Source organism: Chelonia mydas, chromosome 7 (assembly GCF_015237465.2).
Source record: "Chelonia mydas isolate rCheMyd1 chromosome 7, rCheMyd1.pri.v2, whole genome shotgun sequence".
NCBI classification, from domain to species: domain Eukaryota; kingdom Metazoa; phylum Chordata; order Testudines; family Cheloniidae; genus Chelonia; species Chelonia mydas.
This window is the reverse complement of record NC_057853.1, coordinates 4,842,257-4,861,235: the sequence shown is the minus strand read 5'-3', so window position 1 is coordinate 4,861,235 and position 18,979 is coordinate 4,842,257. Positions and strand designations below refer to the sequence as shown.

Below are 18,979 nucleotides of genomic sequence, written 5' to 3'. Positions count from 1 at the left end.
TTTGGGAGATCCCAAGTGACGGTTATGGCATGGACTGCCCCAGAGATGAAATGGGCAGCTAGAGAAGACTTCCCTGTGTATTGTAACCTCCTTGGGGGCAAGGGCCATGTTTTCCTCTTCTCTTTTTGCAGCACTGAGCACACTAATGGCATTTGAGAAGCAGTAATAGCAATAACGATGTATGTAGCCTGTATAACGTGGAAAAACCCCACACAGCCAGGAGTGTGATTAGCGAAAAAGAGAGATGCGCAAGTTGTGAAACTACACTTGTTGGTGTAAAGGTAACGAGAGAGCTGTTAAGAGGCTGTGTTTTCTGTATGCTAATCTATGGTACATTAACTGTGTGGCTCCTGTCTAGCCACTCGAGGGACAACATATGGAGGTTTATGAGTATTCTGCTGTGGGTGCGTTATTGGATGTGGTCCTTTAGCTCAAGCAGTAGAGAATTATGCTTTTAGATCCAAGGATCTAAGGTTCAGTCCCTGCAAGTGACCTATCCAAGATACCATTGCTATATTTTTCTACAATTCACATTGAATAATATTTTAAAACCATAGAAGGAAGAAAATGAACCTTGTCTGTGTGATGCCCAAAGAGACTCCAATCCAGTGTTAGGCACAGCATTGTTGTTCAACAGCACGGTGAGTAATGGAATTGCAAACAGTGACCAGTTGCTGCTTGTGAAAAATATTGCTTGGGATTTGACCGTGAGGGATCTTCCTTGCTAAGAAATACAGCAAACGAAGAGCCTCCATTGCTCACTGATAATATCGGAGATGGTAAAGAATGCTGGGCAAAGATTAAGAAGCTGCTGCTATGCTAGACCGGTGGCCTAGTTTGGCGTGCTTTGTGCTGCTGTGGAGGCAGATGTGGCCAGCCTCACACTTTGCAGGCAGAGTTTTCTACCCCTCTGGTCTTGTGAGTTTTCTACCCCTCTGGTCTTGTGAGTTTTTTGTCATGCTGTGTGAGCGTGAGATTAAGTCAGCTTGCAAGCTGCTAGATCAGTGCAGGCCTGCAGCTCGTTAAGGACCCAGCTGGTGCTTGAGGTGCTTGTGCCTAAAACTGCACTGTGGGAGAACATGAATTCCTGCTGCCTGGGGTGGAACAGTACTTAATAGAGTTCCTTGAAGGCCCTATACCCCTATGGCACTTAACCCGAGCATTGCTGGTGGGCTCGGTCAGCAGCGTGTGAGCTGATCCAGACTATGAAGCAGGCGACTGAGTCCCTGCTAATAAAATGACATAGGGCTTGATCCCACATGCGTGCTTGGCTTTCCTTCTCTACCAGAAAGCAGCACTTTGTGGAGCTAGCAAACAAACTAGCCCAGCCATAAGAGGCTAGGGACGGTAGTAGACATGTTTGTGGAATAACGCCTGCCAGCTGATCAAGAAGAAATGCTGATAGGCTCTAGGCAGAGTCCAGTCCTGTCTTCGGGTGGGGATGACGATGGAGAGTGGGGTGCATCAGCACAGGGAAGGAGCGGGACTGGCTTGCACTGTCTAATGCTGTGGTCATAGAGCCAGTTCGGCTCCCAGCTCCTTTTGGCTTGCTGCATTGTTGCAGAGAAAACGTTACGTGGATTTGTTCCCTAAATCAGAGCTGCCCAGTGGAAGCATTAGTGACCTGGGACCACATGGCAGAATCACCGAGACCGCAGATGCTGTGCAACAACAGTACACAGCATGCTGCATGCAAGCTCTAAAGGGGCAACCCAATGCTTGAGTTAGACAGGTCTTTGGCAGCTCCTGGGAGCGATGCGTATACCCTACCCTAGCCCTGCCACTGTGGCTTCCCTAAGACAATACTTTACTGGGCTTGCCAACAACCCCTGAAAGCCCAGGCTAATTCCTAGCCAGGATTCAGCTGCAGCCCAGGGAAGAACTACCAGCTGAGAGCTAATTAAGCATAATTGGGCCTATGAAGGGTGTTTGCCTCAGTGAGAGATGGGGGCTTGTGCTGAAGAGAGTTGAGGATGAGGTAGTTTGGAGAAACGTCTAAGGTATCCTGCATGACCTGTATATATATTTTTTTAAGTTTAGCTGCATTTTTTCCAAGTAGTAAAGACCTGTGGCAGCCTGGCGTCAATGTGGATTAATTTAGCACTATCCACTTTAACCCTGCTTGGAGCGGGAGACTGTTGTGTTTAAATCAGAGCATCTGGTGAGCTTTCCTCTCTTGTTGCTCTGTCCCCTGGGTGTTGTGAAAATGAGAAATGCTGACTCTGGGGTTAAACCACTGCTTGCTCTGGAGATGCAGGGCAGTTCTGAGCGTGGAACTGCTACTGTGTGAGTTTTAAGCAAGCTCCTGTGTTTCTGGAGCAACAAGGATGTGCGATATGTGTCTTTAGACTAGATAAAGAGCTGTGAGGTCAGAAAAATAACACTTCTACTTGTTAGAGACAAAGTGGGAGAGGTAATATCTTCTATTGGACCAACTTTGGTTGGTGAGAGAGACAAGCTTTTGAGCTACACAGAGCTCTTCCTCAGGTCTGGGAAAGGTACACCGAATGTCACAACTAAATACAAGGTGTAACAGATTGTAAAGCATAAGTAATTAACACACGTTTGAAGAGACCATTAACACTTCTGCAGTCATAAGACAAAAAAGAGGAGTCAGTGGCTTACAGATTGTAATAAACCATATTACAGATTGTAATAAACCATAAATCCAGTGTCTTTATTAAGACCATGATTTTTAGTGCCTAGCGAAGTTATGAACTTAAGCTCCCAGGATTGTCCATTTGAAGGTTTCCTTTCAGGGCAAGGCCTGAGAGGTCAGTGTGGGAGTGATCACCCTGTGAAAAGTGTTCACCCACAGGTGATAGAAAAATGATAAAAGACAAAAGCACCCTATGTGGGTTCATTCAAGAGCGTAGTGATGTCTGGTTTCACTCACATAGTTACATGGGTTTGTAGTGCACTGGATGAGGTACACCACATGGTGTGATAGTCATGTGTAGCTTCTGACTGCTGGTCCCTATGTGTATTCCAGTATGTCCTCTGTACAGCTAACAAAACCAGAACTGCTTTTGTGTTGCAATTGGGGGCAGGCAGCACCTTTGAAATGCTGAGCAGCTCCTGGGAGCTGTTGAGTTTTAGCAGGAGTCATAGGTTGCAAACGAGCCCAATTCTCCACTTGCACAGGGGAAGTTCTGTTGAAGTCCGTTGAGGATACTGTTGAGCCAGTGTGAGCGAGAGGAGTCCTGCTCGACAGGTACTGTGAGCTCCCAGCGCCCCTAGCATCTTGGATGGCAAAGCCCAAAGGAAGAAAGTGCAGCCCCATTTGTACACACAATGTACATAAAGATCGTATTTATCAGCAGGATGTGGGCCGTTTGCAATGACATTGAAAAGGCAAGCTGACAGCACTGCATGTTTAACTTTGGTAAAATCAGGGCTCTTCTGGCACCAATTTGAAACAGCCATATTCTGCTGCTGGATTACCATATACCAAAGGGTTAGTAACCTGCTTCAGCAGCCAGCGGGGGCTGTGAATGCACGGAGTTATACCATGAAGTACACGCGAGAGAGATCATGACATCACCCTACAGGAAAAACTTGGGCCCTATGCAAATGCCAGCCTTTAGTTGGAGCTTCAGCTTCCAACCATTGGATCTTGTTATACCTTTTTGCCTGCTAGATTGAAGTGTCCACTGTCAAATATTTGTTCCCCAGGTAGATGCTTACAGACCTGATCAAGTCGCACCTTAACCTTCTCTTCGTTAGGCTAAATAGCAAGGATGATTTAGGATGATTGGTTGTGACTATGTGACAGAGAATGTGAGAACTAGAAAGAGACAAAAGAAGCAAATCTCCTTGTCAGCATACACAGACACAGTGCTGCTGCTGAAATATGCTCTACCACAGACTTTGTGTAGAGAAATGAACATGCCAACTTGGCATCCCTGGAAAGACATATAGTGTCTGTCAGAAATGGAAGCTCTTCAGCACTGTAGTGGGGTGTACCAGACCCTCTGAGGCTTCCTGCTGGTGACCTCATGGCCCTGCCACACTCTGCCCCAGAAAGGGGCAGTGGAGAGGGTTCTCCAAGCTGCCGAGAGTGGCTGTGTGGGACACAGCCAATCAGGGCCGAGCAGGCTAGTATAAGAAGAGCTGCAGGATCAGAGTGAGGCCAGTTCCTTGCTGGAGCTGGAGGAGTGTAGGTGCTGGCTGACTGTGGGAGCTTCAGGACCTTGGACAGAGCAGTGCTGGTAGAAGCCAGGGAGAGCAAGAAGGCATTCTGGGGTGGTTGCTGGCACTAAATCAGGTCAAGACCCTGAGATAAGGGTGAAGAAAATGCCAGGCCACGGGGAAGTGGCCCAGGGAATTAGAGCAGTGGTGTGGCTTAGATAGAGACATGGCAGATGGCTGTTATCTACAGGGTCCCTGGGCTGGGACTTGGAGTAGTGGGTGGGTCCAGGTCCTCCTGCCCCCATTAGCCACTGGGGGAAGTGGCCTGGCCTTTGAGGCACCCTAGAAGGGCAACTGAACTCTTTCACGCCCCAGCTTTCCTGCTGGGCCACTAAACACCCAGAGAGGGCGTGGACATTGCCTCTGGGGGCAAGCCCTGGAGTACGGCTCGATACCAAGGCCGAGACCGTTGCTAGACTACAGGACTAATTAAGGACCTAAGCTCAAGGAGGGCTACAGGGAGAGAAAGTGTAGGCCTGCACACACTCGACCAGGGGGTGCTAGTGAGAGGTGAATGCCTTCCATTGCAAACACAGTGAGCCCTCTTTGGTAATAAGTGTAAAATGTGTCTGAAATGAGGATTTAAGAGGATCAGATCAGGCTGTTAAGCAGTCAGAAAAGACTTGCTGAGGCTTACCAAGAGCAATTAAAACTGGAAGGCGCTGAGAAGTTGCTAGCGAGGAGCAAAGTGTCAGAAAGCCATCTTCCTGGGATGTGGTGTAAGGAGAGCAATGTTGTTGCTGGTCTAATTTAAGATACAGCACATGGGTTAATATTATTCACTTATCGTTGGCTTTGTGCTGACAATATGTTTGGCATCATGGACAATGGAAACCTCAGAAGAGGTTAAAATATCGAAGATAAACATAGAGGGCCCGATTCTCATTTACACTGTGGCCTCTTTATTCTGCCAGAATGCTATAATGAGGCCTTAGTGTAAAAGAGAATTGGGCCCATAGAAGAGAACACACCGGAAATTCCAAAGGAAGAATACCTTTGTCTGTTCTATTCTGTTTCAGTTTGTATAGTGTGCCCGTCACTTGGGTATCTGGGCATCTTCCAGTGACACACTGGTGGAGTTTACTTAGTGAACTATCAGCATCAATGGTCTTATTGTGGGCTTTGCAGAAGTCTTTAGGAGAGAGTTGGATAATAATGTAATAGTAGGAAGCTCTGGTTTGAACTGGCCTTACTCCCTGGCAGTCAGTGGGGTAGACACCAGAGCTGGGTTTGGCTGAGGAGTTTTGGGGGGGAGGTATAACTCTTACAGAGTGCTTTGGAGGGCACGTCCACAAGATGGCTGCTGAGTTAAAGCTTCCACAGTCAGTAAACCTGGAGCATGGATGCAGTGGTTTGATGTTAACATACTTGTCTCTGTGCAAGAAACTGCCCTTTAAAGAGAATAGGTGGCACATATTTGGGGTCCTACACTGAAAGTATAATAAAAAATGATTGTGAAATTACAGTAATTTTAGATCAGGACTTTAAGGAGGGGAAATCATCCTGTATCCGTATTAAGAGTAGCCTGTCATCTGTGTTCCTGGTTTATTCTAATTTAATCAATTTAAGAAGATATGTCTATTGGTAAAGTGATGTATAAAGAAACACAGGTGTAGTTAGCAAATGACAGTTTGGATCACTGGAAGTTTTCAGTGAGAATGTGGCTGCTGCATGATTTGTTCTTCTGAATTTTAATTCAGTTGCAGTAGGTAAGAGGGTAATGAATGCTCTTATTCCAGTTATGGGCTGAGGAAATCATGCATTGAGTTGACCTTTGATCAGCAGTGATTATCCTGATTATCTTACACCCTATACGCAATTAGGTATATGGCTGCATCTAGCCTCTCTGATCTCCTAAATGAGCATGCGTTCTAAATCCTTGCGATTCACTGTCATTACTGCAGTTTGTGAAGATCAAACTAGGCTCTGACTGTCCTTGCAATGGATAATTATCACTTTGTTAGAACAGGTGATCTGCCTTTGATTTTTATCCTTCTGAGTCCTGGGGAATAGAAGTAGAAGCTGGAAATATATGTTAAAGGTTAGTTTTGAGATGTGTAAATAGAGCCCGAGGCTTCATTCTCTGCCAACTTAGTAGACTTTGTGGTTCCTGGAAGCAACAGTGCTGAGGAGTGAAGGCAGCCTGCTGACTGTGCTGTTAACAGTACTTCTTACAGGGCAATGGTCAAAGGCAGGTGGTATTAGGAGACTGCAAGAGCATGCCGCAGCTCATATAAATAGTAACAGTCTGTTATGTACCTAATCGCACATTGGGAATGAAGACCTGCTTCCTGTTGTTACTGCACCTGTCTGGCTGCTGGGAAAATAACCAAGCAGTGCACATGGAGTCTGCGGCAACAGACAGTTCAGCTCTCTGTAATCCCTCATTTTGATCCTTTGCAGCCTGCTGCAAGGCATGCAGGGTGGTGGTGACACAATGCAGGTGCGAGGGGTAGCTCTTTGTGGGTGCAGTTCATGAAAGCCACTAGGCGTGGTCCTATGCACCGAGCCGTCGTAAATCTCAGTCCCCCTGCCAGCCTGCTGCTTTATGGATGGGCTCATGGGATGAAAAAGCTGGGGGGGGGGGGGCACTGTGTGACTGAAATGGACATGTCTGATTAGATGCAGACCTAGGCAAAATCCTCATCATTCTAATGAGGCTTTAGCTCCACTGACCTCACTGGCCTTATTCCTACAACTTGGTGGTAGTGCAGCAGAGCTCTCTGTAATGCAGGATTGAACACCCTGAAGAACAGACCTCACACCTGCCTGCGGGTCACGCTCTGTGAGGCTGTATCAAAAGCCCAGTTTCTGTCTGCCCGGGATAACTGCATAGGTTCCTGGCCCAAGCAGGACACTCCCCTTGCCCCCAACCCTAGGTCATCTGCAGCTGAGGCCAGATGTGAAGGATGCTCAGCACCCAGCCATTCCCATTGTGGCCCACAGTGTGCTATGCTGACTTGAAAATCTGGCCCTGTGTGTCACTAGGAAATCCAGTACTAAATCCAGTCCTAAACCGTATCAGCTCCTTTGCTTGAATTTCTCTCACATTGCGATTCTGTTACAAGCACCACAAATAATGGTGCTCTCCTGTAACTCAGTACTGCGTTTTACCTGATAGTTGTTATTGCATTATTTTCTGTAGGGATTGCAGCATCTCATGGATACGTGACGATAAAGAGCATGTCATAATGTGGCTTTTCAATTGCACCATGCCGCATACTGTAGGTTGTGGCCTTCCAGATTTGAATAGCCGTGTACTTTTGGTGTCAGTGTGAGGACAGGCCATTAAATACTGCTACTTCCTCTGACCTCTTGTATGCAATAATTTTCATTCTGCTTACACTCACACATGGAGCTCTGAAACTGTTTTTAAAACAAAGAAGGTAAAAGCTGCAGAGCTTGGATCTAGGACTGAACTTCCCCGAAACTTGTGGCAGTTTAGATCTATGCTCTTGGTTTGTGCTCCATCTGTATTATAGATTCTTTTTAGTTGATATCAGTAATTTTATATTATTGTTTTATCACTTGCCCATAGTGATAAATGAACACTACCCATTCTGCAGTAGAGCCAGCTTGTAGTGAACTCAAATATAGTAATTCCATGTATAGTGAGGCATCTTGGAAGAGAAGTCCTGGATTGGTTAAACAGATTGCAAGGTGCGATATGTAATTCTGCTTGCAGGGAAGCTATTTTTTTTGAAAAATTACTTCCCTTTATTATGGTTCTGCTATGGATGAGTGTCCACCATTCATTGAGTTGTGACCCACAACTCTTCAATGTATGACCCCAAATCAGTGTTATGGCCCTGTGTGGCAGGTTTTGCATTTGATTTTCTCAATCAACTAAAAGCTGCGTAAAAATCACATGTAGTCAGAGCTTCTAGCTGATTAGTCATCCTATGCAGAATTCTCCACATTTCATTACGGTCTGCTTAAGCTGAACGCATGAAATTTCATTCTTGATATGCTTAATGCACACAGAGACACATGTATAGCAAGTGCTCAGGGCTGAGTTGTTTCAACTGGGTCACCCACATCTCGTTCCTGGGGTCGCTAAGCAAGCGTGTAGGACTAAATGTGTGTATCTGGGCTAACTTGCTTTAGAGAAGATGGTAGGAAGGCCGCTCTTCTCAAACCTATAATCAATTCCATTTTTCCTGGATATGCATGTGTGGTTCCAAGATCCAAACTGGGCATTTTGTACTTAAAATATTTTATAGCTAATATTTATTTTATTACATCTCGTTCGAATCCGAAAATCAATTTATGCAAATCTGGCAATCTACAATATCTGTAAAATGAAGCAGTGGCTATTAGTGCTTTCCCTATCGCCATCCAATAATGCGAATGATCTAATGGCTGTGTGTGTTCGTAGTGGTAGTGAATGCTCCAAAAAGGAGTAATGAGGGGTGGAAAAGTGACAGAAGACTAATGAATATGGTAATAAGAAAATTGAACTTGTCACTACTAAATATGGCCATCTATTTATTTCTCCTCTTACAATTCTGGCACACTTTTATAGAGCTACATTTGGATCCCATTAAATCTATTGAAGTTCCAACCAGTTCGGTGGGGTTGTACTGGTGCAACAGAGCAAAACTTGACCCAAGTCCTGCCAAGATAGCGTAGAACACGGATGTGAAAGTATTGATTTGAATCGGAATTGTTTCAGTGGAGCAGTTATTCTGTTTTAATGCCACTTGTAAGCACACTATGGAAGACAACTAAGTGAAAAATGTTTTTTTGTATTGGCCTCTTCTAAGTCCTTACTGGGTCTGCTCAGCAAGATAGAGGTTATTTTTGTGAAGCTGATCACATTGCTGTGAATAAATATACCAAAATAATGTATCTGGACCAGATTTCACAAAGCATTTAAATGTGCTTATTTTGAGCACAAGTGGCCACATGGAAATCAGTGGCACTACTCGTGCTTAAAGTTAAGCCTCTGCTTAAGTATTTAGCTGACTATGGACCTCAATGTTCAAGTTGGGAATCTCTGAAGAGGCACGTTATAGGTTGGTTTAGATAGTGCTGCTGTTGAAATAAACCAAGGGCAGCAGATAGGTTTAGCAGATTCTTTTGTCTTCTCAAACTTAATGGGGTTCTGCTGCTCAGGCATGTTAGGCAATCTGATTCGGGAACTACAGTCAACAGGACGGCTGCTCACATGCATACATGCTTTGCTGAATCAGGGCGTACATCCCATGCATTATTTGGTTCGACTTATCTGATCCTGGAGAATCTGGCATTAAGCCTGGGATGCTGGTTAGAATGTTTCTTTCCTGTCACCAACTTATGCGTTATTTTTTTCTGAATTAGTTAATGCCGACCTGAGCATCTGAGCTGGGGGGGGGTGGATTTCCACATACAATCCATAAAATTTTCAGAATGTTTATTTTTTCTGCCTTCTATACTAGAAGGTAGAAAATCCCACAGCCCTGCCCCATGCATGGCGTTAAAGGGTTATTGACAGCGGGAGGTCAGCAGCTGTCCAAATGGCAGTTAATTAGCTCTTTGCTAATAGAAGTTGCTAGAACCAAGCAGGAACAGCAGGGCAGAGATTTCCTTCATTTACAGTAATGATTTTGCCTTCCAGAAGGGCCTCGTGCAACAAAGCACTCTGCCGTCTGTAGGACCCAAATCTAGGGACTGAGCTCAGTCTCTAGAGCTGGGAATAATGTTGAGGAAGAATTCATCAAAAGGTTTGATCTTGAAGTTATGGTGCTGGATTGGAAACTGGGGGGATCTGGGTTCAATTCCTGGCTCTGCCATGCATTCCCTGTGTGACAGTGGCCAAGTTATTTAGGGCTGTCTGGGTTCAGATTTGACCTGGTCTAACTAGTACAGACTCCTGGGTGGACAGTTTGGTTTGAGCGTGCTTTATTTCAGTGGTGCTTAAACTTGTTCCTAACTTGTTCAATTTAAGCTGCACCAAAATAAGGTTGACTTAAACTGAAATGAGGGTTCACGCAGCCTTTTGCACCATCTTAAATCCAGTTTAAAGTCACACCTGTATTTAAGCTGGTGCAGCTCTGCATGTCAGCAAGCCCTCAATTGCCCCGTGCCTCAATTCTCCATCTATAAAATGGGGATAATAATCCTTCCTCTCTCCCACTCCTTGCCTGTTTAGACTGTGAGCTCTTCAGGGCAATACAGGTACTGCCTTTTTCTGTGTGTTTGTAGCAGCAAGGGGACCTGGCATTTGATGGTTTCCTCTAGGTGCTGCTTTAATACAAATTAGTAAATATGCCACAACTCAAGCTAACATTAAGCACCAAGGAACTGTGTCTGACAACCAACACAGGGAACTTGTGGTTGGGAGAATTTAAAAGGCGCACACACAAAATCAAATACCCAAAGTGTGGTCAACCCAGTTTTTCCTTTCCCTGTGTGGGTTGTGTTCAAACACATTCTCTTGTTTACTTAGGCTTATGGAAGATGAAATTCCTTCATCGGTCATCTGTTTCCTTGGCACTGCAAAATCTAAATCGAATATGAAAGCAATTTAATTTTCAGTTAGAAATTGACTTTTTCTTGATGATATTCATAGCTGTGGAAAGAGGAAAAGGATCAATAAACCAGTGCTATTTTGCAGCCTGGGGGGAAAAATGAGAACATTAAGGTGCTATTAAGCAACAGTGCACATGTGATGGGATTGAAAAAAGGGGGCCCTCCCTCCCCCCACAACTGTGTGCTTTAAAAAAAGAAACCCACAACTCTAATAAGGAAAATTCCAATGACGCCTTTACACTGCCCCCTGGAGTAATTAACAATGCATGAGATGAATGCTGTTAGTCTCCAGAAATGTCAGGCAACATCACTCACTTTGAAGGCAGTTCCACCAATCTCCTGTGTTCAGTGTGGAGCAGAAACTACTTTTGTTTTGTAGTAATTGAACAAATGAGCCTTTTGGAAATTGCTGTGAGAGGCAATGTGCTACAAATTGAAAATTAATAAAAAAGTTCTCTGACAAAATTATCTAAAAAATACAAAACCAAACCAGTATGTGGTACTTGGGCCCCCCCCCCCCCCCCCCCAAATGCAACATGAAAAGATGCAGGATGTCCAGTGCTGAGTTAGTGTATTTTCTAATCTCAGAATCTCTCTGCTCCAGGTACATCTTCCTCTGGTGTATCAGGATGTGTATTTGTCTGCTGAATTTCTTTTTTTTTTTTAATGGCTTTTCCTGGGTCCTAACCTCCATCTCTTGGTATAATTTCATTGTCCCTCACTGATGTTAATAACTGCTTCCAGTTTAGTATCATCTACAATTTTTAATCAATGTGCTGTTTGTTAATAATCTAGGGGAGGGGTAAAGAGTGGGATCCTCGAAGGTACATTGGCATCTAGGTCGTGGTTTTAGGCACTGCTGCAATTCCCCAAAGCTCCCACTCAACTGCCATCAAACTCTGTCAACGCCTAACCTCACTTGGTACCTAAGGTGTTTGTGTGCAGGGCAGAGGGATGGTGGGAGAAGGTTTCCTCTGAGCATGCACACTGCAACCTCAATCTCGACACCCAGGTATCTGTCGCCTGCCGGAGTATGTGCAGTACTGCCTCATGGTAGGCGTTCAGGCACTTATCTCCCACCTGTGCCCTGGAGCCATTACAAACCAAGGAAGAGAGGTGTTTGGCTCCCTAAGTCACATGCAGAGGCCTGATCCAGTAGGCATGTTCAGAGGCTGCCTGCCAGATCGGGTCTCGCAGGTGAGTTCACACTACAGCTAGGAGGTGGGGGGACAGGAAGGCATAGCCTTATAACCTTTAACCTAGTGGTTAGGGTACTCGGGCTATGGGAGACCCCCCTCCCCTTGGTTCAAGTCTCCCCTCCTCCTGAGGAGAAGAGGCTTGAACAGGGATCTGACACATCTCAAGTGAGTGCCCTAAGCACTGGGTCTCCCTCAATCTCTCCTATTGAAGCTGTTCCACTTTAATTAAACAATTGACTGATTAACTATTAATTGGGCCAGAGAAGGAGTTAGAATGACTCTGTAACTAGGAGCCTCCCACATCCTGGATGAGTACCCTGTCCACTAGGCTCAAGGTTACAAGGGAGTTTCTTCTGTCCCCCCACTCCATTTTGTTTCAGGCCCCATGCACAACTTAAGCAGCCAAATGGCTTCTCACCCCCTTCACCTCCCAGTCATGAATCAGAGCAGAGATGGCCACCTCCCTGCAGCCTTGTCTTAGGTGCCTGTCTCTGGGAGAGGGGTGGGTCTTAGCGCACACCCCTCATGTCGGCATCTCCCATTGGTAAGCTTAGGTGGGTCCCCACCTAGTGTGCTGGCTTTGTGGATCCCATTCTTTGGCAGCTCTCGTGCTCTCCCCATTCATGGTGTAGGGGGTGTAACTTGGCTTTGTGGAGTGCAGGGGTGTTCCTCTGGCTTTTCTAGGCACCTAAAAGATAGGCCTTGCAACGCTGTGCATACTAGCACCTAACTCCCATCGTGGATCCCACCAATGTGCTTGATAGAAGCAGATCTAACAGCATTTCCCCTGGCGCTTTGCTGGTCTTTTACTCTGTACGCTATCTGTGTGGATGATCCTTTGGCCAGTTTTCAATCTATTTCTTAGTACTTCCATCCACGTCAAACCAAACAAATTTGTCAACCTTTGGAAATACTGTCTCAGGCCTGATGATGTAATGGGCTGCTGACGGAACTTGTTGCCAGCTTGAGCACTAGGTGTTGTTTTTTTTTTTTAAAAAAACGGGATAACTAATAAACTTACCCAAGTTTGATTGAGTTTCCTTGAGAGCTGTGAACTCTGAATTGTCACTAGTCACCTAACCTGTATTTACCCATTTCAGCAGAACTCTCCACTGAACTAATTTTCACTCCATTACCAGTGTGGTAGGTGCTAAGATGCTGCATAACTGTACAGGGCTCCTGCTGACGTGCTCAAGTTTCAGGAGCTAGAACCCTGAATAGATAGAGCTATGTTTGCTGATTTCAGGTCAGGTGCTGCAACCCCAAGGAATGAAAGGGTTCATTTGAGCCTAATGTTTCGTTCTTGTTTGTTAAAGACAAAATCTAGGAAATGGCTACGTTTATACTAGACACCATGTATGTTGCTGTGTTTGGAGCAGGGTGGGCCAGCTGCTTATAGCTTTCTCCCCTTCCCATCGCTCAAAGGTGAAATGCAGATTTGTTTCTAATTTTCCAAAATAAGCAATGACATCCCTTGCTTTAGTTTTTTTGTAAAGCAATTTTCCCATAGCACTAGAATAAACCAAACGAGATAGTCACACTGCATTTCCTTCACCCATTCACCTTGTTCACCATGACATTCCAAAACTAATTACCACCATTCATAATATTCCTTAGCTAACCACATTCACACCTTGTGAGTTGTTATCTAGCCTCTGTTATATTTACGTCCACATTTTCTAAGTGTTCCCTCACCTACATTTTATCAGTAGCTGTATCTAATGGGCCTTCATTACTTCTTAATAGTCTATATCTCTCTGCTTTATTGTTATTTTGAAGTGAGATTTTTAAAATCCAGTTTGGTAACTTGGCCATTTTAGAACCATCATTACTTTGATTCCCTCTTACATGTTGAATAGGTCTGTTTTCTACATTGTGGTTCCTTCTCCCACTGGTATATTTGTACAAACTCTTATTTTTCTCAATGCCTTTTGTTGACAGTAACTCATTTTGCTTTTCATAATGTCCTTATCTTTTCTCTTGAAGACTTAATAAGCCACATATATTTTGTTTAGTTCACTCTCCCTTATTTAGATTCTTTCTAATCCTCAAATTCTGGAGAAGTCACCCAGCGATCTCAACCTGCCAACCTTCTGCTTCATAATGTTTCTGTTGCTCTTGTAATCATCATTGGACTTATCAGTGTACACATGACATCTTAAGGAATCATCTCTCTGGATTTTAGTTATTCCCTCACTAGCTTATATTATTCATTAAGAACATAAGAACAGCCACACTAGGTCAGACCAATGGGCCTTATAGCCCAGTATCCTGTCTTCTGACAGTGGCCAGTGCCAGATGCTTCAGAGAAATGAACAGAACAGGGCAACTATTGAATGATCCATCCTCTGTCATCCAATCCCAACTTCTGACAGAGATTTAGGGACACCCAGAGCATGGAGTTGCGTCCCTGACCATCTTGGCTAATAGCCATTGATGGACCTATGCTCCATGAATTTATCTAGTTCTTTTTTTAATCCAGATATGTTCATTGAATCCAGTTATACTTCAGTATTTATATTTAGCATTATTTCCAGTTAATCTTTTATTTCTCATGCCCCTCGCGTTTGAATAAGCCCAATTTTGAAATGCTCTTTTATTATTGCCCTATCCAGCTTTTGATGATGATCAGAAAATAAAGGCAAGGATTGGTTGCTTATACACCTCTACCCCGATATAATGCAGTCCTCAGGAGCCAAAAAATCTTACCGCGTTGTAGGTGAAACCACGTTATACCGAACTTGCTTTCGCCTAGAGCATTTCCATTATTAATAGTCACTTCCCGTCCCCTGACTGCCCCGACCCCTATCCACACCCCCACCTCCTGACAGGCCCCCTGGGACTCCCACGCCCCTATCCAATGCCCCTGTCCTCTGACTGCCCTGCCCCCAGAACCATCCAACCCCCCTGTCCCCTGACTGCTCTGAGACCCTCTGCCCCTTATCCAACCCCTCGGCCCCGGCCCGGGACCCTTAACACGTCGCTCAGAGCAGCGTGTTGGAGCCAGACGCGCTGACCCGCCGGAGCGCACAGCCCCACCCGCCCCACAGAGAGCGCCGCTTTACTGCATTCTGTCCGAATTCGTGTTATATCGGGTCGCGTTGTATCGGGGTCGAGGTGTACATGGTGTTAATTACACAATAGGTGGCAGGTCCTGGGGCTGGTCTACAAACAGATTTTTGTACCCATTTAACTCCGTTTAGACATGAATATAGTTAAATCAGTGCAAACCCATTAGTGTGGATTCAGTTATACTGGTAGAAAGGTGTTTATAGCTTGTTTGAGTGTACCAATTGGGATTTGGTTAGCATTCGGGGTTGTATCAGTTTTAAACTGATGTAGTTAGAGCTGTACAAAAACTGTGTGCTGTTGCCTTAGGGCCAAAATAAGCCTGCTGTAAGCTTCCTATTGATGTCTCTGGGCCAGAATCGGTGGAACTATGCCATGAACTGTGGCTTTAAAGTTATGTCAGCTGTAGATGGATCAGAAAATGGTCTGACAGTTAAAATGGCTTGATCTGTGCTGATTTGGGGTTCAAAAGGTGTGCAAAATGAATGTAATTTAAATGCTTTTTCTTTCAACAGGTATCAGTAGAGTGAAAATTGTTGTCTAAACAAAGTTTATGGTCAAGCCTATTCTAACTTGGGTTTAAAGGTGCAAAACTGCTTCTACAAAATAGGTGCTAAGTGGTGTTGCAAATTCAGTCCTAAGTGGGCCAAATTGTATAACTGTATTTCTACCAAAAAAAAAAATCCTACTTTCTTTCCTAGTCAAGGTCCTAAGATCACCTTCGAACTCCAAGTGTAAATTATATTGTGGTTTGAGTCACCACTGAACCTGGCCAATATCCTGCGGGGGGGCTTAGTTTGACATTTCACTTACCTGCTACACCTTCCACAATGCTTTTGGGCAATAAAGAAAAACAGCTGCAGTCCTTGATACCTGCACATGTACCCTGATTCCTGCACCTTCATATGTATCCTCATCATAAGCAAAGGATGGAGTGTCTGTCATTCTGTGGCAATGCTGAAGCCAAAGTTGAAAGGACAAACCACTAAGACCCAGACCCCAAAAGGTATTTAGATGTCCAGCTCCCATTGACTTCAATGGAAGCTAAGAGCATAAATACCCTTTTTGAGGATCAGGGCTTAATAGGTAGGATTCTCAATGTCCAGCTTAGTTTTGCCCTGTTATAATCTCCTCCTGCAGTTGCGTAACATACTTTTACTAGATGCTCTTGTAAAGAGTTTTCCCTAAAACAAATTCAGTACTTAACTATTTAGTGCATAAATTTTAATCTACATTTTATCTTAAACAACAAGAGGAAAGAAAACTAGAAAAAAGTGAGTTGAAAAATATCAAGATTGTTCCCAGTGATTGATATTACAGGTGGTTAAGTAGTTCTGTTCAGAAAATTCCCAATTTGGAAGAGGTAGCAATTTGTGTGCATTTTGTGTTGGAAAGAAAATGTGGATGTAGCAGGTTGTTGCCCAGAATTATTTCAGATGTTCTTAGGAGTGGCTAACAGCATGAATATACTTGCCAGGATGAAGGTGTTCGTAGCTTATTCAACCTCTACTATTATTGCAATAGGCAAAAGACCATGTGGTAGAGGATTGCCTCATGGTTGCACAGGTATGGAGCAAGGGTGACCAGCTGTTACAAGATAGAATATTATATAAGGTTATTTATTTGGTTATTTTAATTCCATCATTTCCATTTTGCTAACTAATCTCTTTTCATTTGACATGTCTTTGCAGATAAGCAAGCAGCAGCTCCAGATAGTCAAGGATCGATTCCAAGCATTTCTCAATGGAGAGACGCAGATTGTGGCTGATGAAGCTTTTATTAATGCAGTCCAAAGTTATTTTGAGGTAAGGCGTGATGGTGAGGCAACTGTTGGGCATGAAATACACAAATGAGCACAGCTCACAATGATGTCTTATGAACAAGTGTTGCATGGCCTCTTCTGCATTAATAGTCCCATCCAAATTTCTTTGGATGTGCTCAGACAGCCAACAAATAAACTCAGTGCTGTTTAAACCAAATCTCCCAAAATATTTTAAAGAAAATTAAATTATGGTTCAACAGTTAAAACATCTGTGGTAAGTTTAGTGCCATGCTAAATGTGTACTCCTGCATAATGTATCTAAATATGTTGCGTTCTTACTCTTGATTTAAATTCTGTCCTAAGGGATACCTCCACATTGCTGTTGAGGTCAGCTGGGCCAAATTCTCCCCTCCATTCAGCCCAGTGGTATGTGTAGAGAAATATTAGGGATGAATGTAGCCCACTGGGGTGACATGGAATGTAGAAAAGAGAGAATTTGGCTCTTTGAGAGTACTGTCATAATGTATGTGGTGACCCAACAAGAATAGCAAAGGCCTTGAAAAGCTTTACATATTGCAATAGAGGGAGTCATTGAAGTCTTTGCGCTTGTCATTAGCAAGTAATCTGTGTCACCTCTGAACGAGACACAACGCCCCAAATGCTTCAGTAAAATTAGTCAAAAGATAAAATTATAAATATTTTATTGACAGCTACTACTAGTACTTAATAATACACTTACAATCCTGTTTGTAATTCAGAAAGTGTTTTGTTGGGGGCAGTTTAAGGCCGTAAAATCACATCTGCCCTTCCACTCCCTGCTAATATTTGTTCTAACTTGCTATTTATACATTAAAGGGACATTGACCAAGTTGGCTACTTCAGATTTCAGATATTTTTTCCTGTTAACAAATTTACATTTCCTACTTTGTCTGCATATTCCCCAGTCTACCAGCATATATGCACATTGCATATATGAACTGTTTGAACAGTAATTCTTCCTTTGCGTTTTTTTTCAACCAATCCAGTAATCCAGCTCTCATGAGCAACTCTGCAATAACTACAGCTGGTTGGTAACTTTTTTGACAGAAAATGCACTTTCTGCAAAATCAAAATTTTCCATTTGGAAAACTGACTTGGCTGAAATATTTCGTTTTGGGCAGGTTCAACCCAAATTGGAATAGTTAATTTAGTAACTGACCCAAAATGTTCAGCTGTTTTTGAAATGAAAAACGTCAATGATTATTTATTAGCTGTATTATCATGACACCTAGGAGCCCTATTCATGGAGCAGGACCCCATTGTACTAGGCACTGTACAAACACAGAAAAAGACTATACCTGTTCCAAAGAGCTTACAATCAAAGTATAAGACAAGAGGAGACAAATGGATATAGACTCGGGTTGCCAACTTTTTAATTGCACAAAACTGAACACCCTAGCTCCACCCCTTCCCCGAGGCCCTCTCCCCCACTCATTACATTTCCCCCTCCCTCGGTGGCTCGCTATCCCCCACCCACACTCACTTGGGCTGGGGAAGAGGGTTAGGGTGCGGGAGGGGGGTGAGGGCTCTAGCTGAGGGTGCAGGCTCTGGGATGGGGCCAGAAATGAGGGGTGCAGGATGGGGCTGTGGGCTGGGGCAGGGGATTGGGGTGCAGGCTCTAGGGTGCGGCTGGGGTTGAGGGTTTGGGGTGCAGGAGGGGGCTTCAGGTTTGAGGGGGCTTGGGGTTGGGGCCTGGGCTTATCTCCAGCGGCTCCCAATCAGCGGTGGCAGCAGGTAGGCTAAGGCAGGCTTCCTGCCTGTCCTGACTCTGCGCTGGACAGCGGATGTAGCCAGCAGCAGGTCCAGCTCCTAGACGGAGGCGCAGCAGGCAGCTCCGCACGATGCTCTTGCCCGCAGGCACCATCCCCGCAGCTCCCATTGTCCGCGGTTCCCAGCCAATGGGAGTTCAGAGTTGGTGCTTGTGGCAGGGGCAGCGAGCAGAGCCCTGTGGGCATCTCCCATCTAGGAGCTGGACCTGCTGGCCGCTCCCGAGGCGCAGCGTGGTGCCAGGAAAGGTAGGGACTAGCCTGCCTTAGCCCTGCAGCATCGCCGACCGGGCTTTTAACAGCCCGGTCAGCATCTGTGAGGGTCCCTTTTCGAGCGGGTGTTCCGGTTGAAAACCAGACACCAGACAGACAGCACCAGGAAAGAAGTGAGGCCATATTGATAAGCATAATAGGCAGTGGTCTCAGCATACCATCAGTCT

At 44.7% G+C, this 18,979-nt stretch overlaps 1 protein-coding gene across 24 annotated transcripts in view; it reads left to right on the top strand.

The window, feature by feature from the left end:
- The window catches only part of CADPS (calcium dependent secretion activator), a 372,276-nt gene that overhangs the window by 58,154 nt on the left and 295,143 nt on the right, over window positions 1-18,979 (top strand). For all 24 annotated transcript variants that reach the window (XM_037904776.2, XM_037904781.2, XM_037904775.2 and 21 more), the window contains exon 2: window positions 16,664-16,777. In XM_037904776.2, the coding sequence (XP_037760704.1) occupies window positions 16,664-16,777 (114 nt within the window). The remainder of the gene's footprint in view (window positions 1-16,663; window positions 16,778-18,979) is intronic.